A 6,000-nucleotide genomic window follows, 5' to 3' on the forward strand; every position below is an offset into this window, starting at 1 on the left:
TTTTTTATTTTTAATGTATTTTTTCGAGGTTGCAGATGGTGATATCTTACTTCAGAGTGTACTGAAGCATCCTGTTTTGGCTGCACTGACCCATCATTTATTCTGCGCCAGCAGAAGTGCTGCTGGACCCGTGCCGGACGTGGTGCCCCTCCTCGACCTGCCAGGCCGTGTGCCAGCTCAAGGAATCGGATTCTCCAGCTTTGCCCCAGTTGGTCCAGTGTGCCATGTGCGCTCTGGAGTTCTGCTCGGCCTGCAAAGCCAACTGGCACCCCGGGCAAGCGTGCCAGGAGAGCAACCTGCCCATTACCTCCTTCCTTCCAGGAGACAACAGGTACTTCCTCTTTCAAGTTGCATCCATTTAGAATCCACCATATCTTACTATTAATTTAAGAAAAACACTTGACAGATAATGAATTGCTAGAGAGAACAGTCATTAGTTCCAAACGTGCCGCCTTCCTGTCATCAAATGTTCTAAATATGGATATTTGACTATTAATAGAAAATGACATCAGCGGCTAAAACATTCAGTCATTCCTAGATAAGAAAGGACGTGGCCACTTACTCCAGCGTCTACTTTCGGTTCCTCAAAAGATATTTTATTCATTTAAAAAAAAAAAATAAAATGTTTTGCACCTGCAAAGCCATCTGCTGATCCACTCTCTGGAAACGACACTTGAATTGTCTCCCTACTTTAGTTGTAATCCCTCCGTGCTGCAGGATTGATTCAGCAGGCAGCGCTCAGCTGAGCGACAGCCAGCAGTCTGCTGAGACTGAACCTGAGCGGAGCGGCCGCCACGGCTCTCGGCTTCATTTTACGGATGCCTGATCAGTCCGCGAGAGCGGGAGCAGCGCTGACCCCTTTCCGTGTGATATCCTCTCACTGTGGAAATGTTATTAGCTCTGCGAGCTTTCCTCCACCTGGACACGTTCGGGAGCTCCAACTGGGGGGAGAGTTTTCACAGGATTAAAGGGGTTTTGAAGAGACCTGAGGTCTGAAGGATACGTGTTCACTGCAAGGATGTCTGACTACTTTTTTTCACCACATGCTTATAAGAAGATGACACAAGAATTTCTAAACACTTCCTCTGCTTTTGATTGCGATTTGGCTACTTCCACAAATGCATTTTCAGCCCGTTGCAGTAGACACACGTTTCTAGAGACAAAAGCAGGTGATGCGGTCTGGATGTCTGATTCCAAGTTTGCTGGTGGATGTTGTGGAGCTGTTCAGGTGTTCTGTCGCAAGACTAGTTAATTGAGACCTGGCCTGGAAATCACTGAGCCTCGTCTCTCACGATCATGCTCGGAATGATACGTTGCACGTTTGCGCTTCACAAAAACTTGAGGAGTGTAACAGTGCAGACACTGAGGTGCTTGTCCTTTAGTAGTTTTTGCTTTAATAATGTACACCTCAAGCGCTACACAATCCTGTTACAGCAGAGCTGTGAATAGTTTAAACCTAATGAATTCTTCCTTCTCTCCAGCTCTTTCTATAAGAACGAGGAGGATGACGCCCCCATCAAGCGATGTCCTAAGTGTAAAGTTTACATCGAGAGGGATGAGGGCTGCGCACAGATGATGTGCAAGAACTGTAAACACGCCTTCTGCTGGTATTGTCTGGAGTCCTTGGACGTGAGTTGCATCATACTGCCTTTTTGATGTTCACTGAAAAAAACACCTGCAGGTTCATACGTTTACTGCACATTTAAAAATACGGTGCAGTATTGCAGCTGTGCTGTGTTTGCACATCCCAGTAATCCCGGACATCATCTGTCTTCCTGTGACAGCAACATTTTTGTTAACAGATTGTAGCTTAACCTTGGGAGCTGGTAAGAGAGGAACATGATAAAAAATTATTATTAATTTATTGACGGTCTCAGCTGAGGTTGAATAAAAAGGGACTTATATAATTCTAATTGCATAAGCAAAGATGACGGGAGCTCACGGGTCGTTTAAAAAAGCAATTCAGTCAGAGCAGCGACCCTCGCCTTTCAGACTGCTAATGGTCTGGCTCCCTTTGTGTGTCCGTGTGTGTTTTATGTATGTATTTATTTATTTATTCATTTATCTATCTATCTTTTGGCCAGGATGACTTTCTGCTGATCCACTACGACAAAGGGCCTTGTCGGAACAAGCTGGGCCACTCCAGGGCGTCCGTCATCTGGCACAGAACACAGGTAGGAACGTCCCGCTCCCCGACCGCGTGAGCGGCTCCCTCCTGCCGCATGTGGTCGCACACGTGCTCCTTGGTTTGTGCTTCTTTGTCCCGTTTGGCCCCATTACTCGCTTTTTTTTTTTTTTTTTTTCTTCTTTTTTTTAATTTGGCGAAGGGCTTTTGTCATTTTTGCAGCACAATAGGAAGAGAATAGTTCGATCCACGTGTTGCTGTAAGCGTCTGGTGGCCAGGGTCCTGCTTTTTTTGTTATATACACACTGTACTTTTTAGGCCTACATAACTAAAGTTATGTTTGACTTTTATGTTCAGTTTAGTTTAGTTTATTAAGAATCCCCATTAGCTGGTACCATAGTAACCAACTAGTCTTCCTGGGGTCCACAAAGAACAACAACAATATAAAACAGTCAATCACACCATCCACAATATATCATACATTACAAATACAATTATAAAATATCTGATGTTAAAACACTTACATTTAACATTTAATAATTATATGAACCTAAAATTCATTTGCACTAAAACCCACAACGGAACCATTCGACATACAGCCAAGTCAACATTATAATCTAAAATCTAAAATAAGATTTAAGTTTCTTTTTAAATACTTGTTTATTTTCTATAAGACAGAAATAGTGAGGCAGATTATTCCATAGGGTTATTGCTCTATAGATAAAAGATCGTGATAAGGCATTTGTTCTTGGGTCTTGGGTCTTCTATGTAACACAATAAATAGACATATTACAAATAAATGACACATAATTCTGCACATGTAAAATGTTAAATATGACATGCACTTTCTCCACTATTAGTAATTTCCTCCCTGCTGTTTCTCCAGATAACCTTAACATGGGAGGGACATTACTTTATCCAACTTCTTTCCTTTGCCAGCGTTAACATACACCTTGTACATTAGCATCTGTTACCTAGTGGGGCAGACTGTGTCACGTGATCACACTTCAGCTGGTGGAATCCTGCAGTAGCATCGCTGCTCTGTATCGTTCCCTCGCTCTCATTTCTCCTCACTCCTCCAACAAAACCCTCCCTCTCACTCCCATTTCAATAAAAGATATAGCCTACTATGTGCAACAGCAAAAGAAGAAAAATACATTTCCCCGTCTCCAGTGACAGTTGGCTCCGAGCTTCGATGAGAAAGAGCTCCTGATCCTCATCACACCATCGCCGTGTGTTAATAAGAGCAAACTGTGCCTCTTCCTCTGCAGCACAGCCTGTTTACTCCAGGCAGAAATAACAGTAGGGAGTGCAGCTGTCTGATTTTTAATAAGAAGCAGCAAACGGCCTCCTGGTGTTCCCGCTAAATACGTCCTCAGAATTGCAGGAGAGCATTGTTCTATTATAAGTGACTGTTACACACTCTGCCAGTTATGTAGTCTATTATGTTGGCTTTGAATGTGCGGCCGTCTGGCGCCCCCGTGTGGTCAGCCAAGTGAACTGCACCAATACGTTTTTGATCAAATCCCCAACGATTCCTGAAAGCCAAAATGCTTTGACTTTTTAATTATATATTTTTCCCACAGATAAAATGATTTATAAATGGGAAATAGCATTTGCCTGTCCCATTTGATGTAAGAGCTGCGTGATTATGCAACAGCAGAGATGTCAAGTAACGAAGTACAAATACTTTGTTACCGTACTTAAGTAGAAATTTTGGTTATCTATACTTCACTGGAGTAATTATTTTTCAGACGACTTTTTACTTTTACTCCTTACATTTTCACGCAATTATCTGTACTTTTTTACTCCTTACATTTTAAAAACAGCCTCGTTACTCTATTTGAATTTGGTTGTGGTTGTGGCACAGATGTTCTTGTCCAGTTTTGACTTTTTGCACCATTAAAATACTTATAGGCAACTAGTCATCATATCTCCTGCTCTCTGAAACACATGTTAATGCTCAATAGTACATATATGGTTCTTTAATATATTTGCATTATACTAAGATGAATTCATTTTCAATGGCTTTTGTCCTTAATGGCTTTTTTCCCCCTGACATTACTTTTACTTTTATACTTTAAGTAGTTTTGAAACCAGTACTTTTATACTTGAGTAAAAACTTGAGTTGATACTTTCGTGAGGAAACGATGCATAATTTACTCACTAATTGTCAAGTTGAGAAGTTTTCATTTCTTGCTGCCGTGCAGAATCCTTTTCACCCCGCTCAGTTTGTAGATCCTTTTTCAGATATGCCACATCACATCAGCATTTTTTCTATATGACAAAATCTGCAAAATGAACATGATTTAAAAATGTAGAAAGGAGGTTGGGTAAATAAACCTTTGGGGTTTTTTTTGCAGTTAATGGAAGTTTCTGTTTTTGGGGAATTGACTGACCTCTTCTGGCCAATGTGTGCTAATGCAAAAGCTTTAATGTTTGTCAGACAACACAAATGGAACTTTTTAGTACAAAAATGTCTGTTGCACCCAACTCTGAACTACTTATGGGTATAAAGTAAATTAAAATACTTGAGTTTGTTTCTTTTTCTTTTTTTTTTGGTCTCCCGTCAGGTTGTGGGCATCTTCGCCGGCTTCGGTCTGCTCCTGCTCGTGGCCTCCCCGTTCCTCCTGCTGGCCACTCCCATCGTCCTCTGCTGCAAGTGCAAGTGCAGCAAGGGCGACGACGACCCGTTGCCAACCTAAACGCCGTCGGCAGAGTTGGATCGTTGAGCTCTGTTCAAGGATGGGCCATCTATTTTTCGTCCTCTTCACCCCTTTTCATTCTTTTCCTCCCACCAGCTTTAAGATAGCTCCATTGTTTTGGGCTGAGCCTGCAGCAGCCCTGGCCGCTTTGGCCTGCATGACGAGGGCAGTAAAGACTCTCAACATGTCCTCCAGAAGAGAGGCGAGCGGTGAGCAGACGGGAGACTTGTCAAGGGACAATTGTGTCCACGTAAAGTTGGACTTTGGAGGTTTGTGGAGGTGAAGAAAGTCTGCTCCAACCCTGACTTGGCCATTAGTTGTGGGTTACAGTGGTGTCGTATTTTGGGAAACAAAGGAGACGTAAAGAAAAGCTTTTCTCTTGTATCAACACTGACATGCAGGAGCCGCCTGAGGAAGAACTTCTTACTTTGTTGCTCGGTTTACTTTTTCTTTTGTCGTACAAAAGCAACCTTCCTCCCCACCACCATCACCACCATCGATGTAGCTCTACAGATTCGGTCAGTAGCAGAGGAGAGTCACACCACGCATGTTCGGTGTTCTCTCGACTCGCCCACAGAGCATGGGTTCCTTAGTCATGTCTGCGGCTGACGTAGAGACGGGAGGGGGGGATGGGGGGGGGGGCTAGTGTCGCTCTCAACTCGATGTACAGCACGTCCTCTTGATGATGTCAATGTTTTATAACCTCGCGCTTTTAATAGAACTGTGCTCAGAGTCGTCTCTACGTGTTGTACCTTCTCCGTGTTTTCCAGCTCTTAGGCGGACGTTAAAGGGGCTTGCCACTCTAAACTTTTGTTGTGGTTAAATACCAACTCTTTACTGACTCTCTCTGTATTCAAACACCTCATGTTGTGTCATTTTATTTGTGAACGCGCAGAAATCCTCCTCAATTTTCGAGTGGCGCTCCCCTTTAAGACGTCGATCAAAGGACTTTATTTTACTCTTTCATTTCACAAGAGATGTCACTCTTGTAGTTCTCAGTCCCAAGCTGATGGTTTCGCCAAATAGTGATGAATGGCCTTAAGAACAGATCAGCTGAAATCAGGCACTTGTGCATTAAAAGAGTAAAGCATCAAACCCAAATAAACCCAGGGAGAGCATGTTCAAAGGTATTTCAAGCGAACAGTGAAGCCCTTTACTTTGAAATGATTC

The 6,000-nt window shown here is 42.9% G+C and overlaps 1 protein-coding gene across 1 annotated transcript in view; it reads left to right on the plus strand.

Moving 5' to 3' along the window:
• The window catches only part of rnf144aa (ring finger protein 144aa), a 31,639-nt gene extending 26,175 nt beyond the window's left edge, over positions 1-5,464 (plus strand). The window contains exons 5-8 of the mRNA XM_061743100.1: positions 115-331; positions 1,482-1,629; positions 2,085-2,174; positions 4,699-5,464. Of these exons, the coding sequence (XP_061599084.1) occupies positions 115-331; positions 1,482-1,629; positions 2,085-2,174; positions 4,699-4,830 (587 nt within the window). The 3' untranslated portion in view covers positions 4,831-5,464. The remainder of the gene's footprint in view (positions 1-114; positions 332-1,481; positions 1,630-2,084; positions 2,175-4,698) is intronic.
• The last annotated feature ends 536 nt before the right edge of the window (positions 5,465-6,000 follow it).

Source organism: Cololabis saira, chromosome 16, assembly GCF_033807715.1.
Source record: "Cololabis saira isolate AMF1-May2022 chromosome 16, fColSai1.1, whole genome shotgun sequence".
Taxonomy (NCBI): domain Eukaryota; kingdom Metazoa; phylum Chordata; class Actinopteri; order Beloniformes; family Belonidae; genus Cololabis; species Cololabis saira.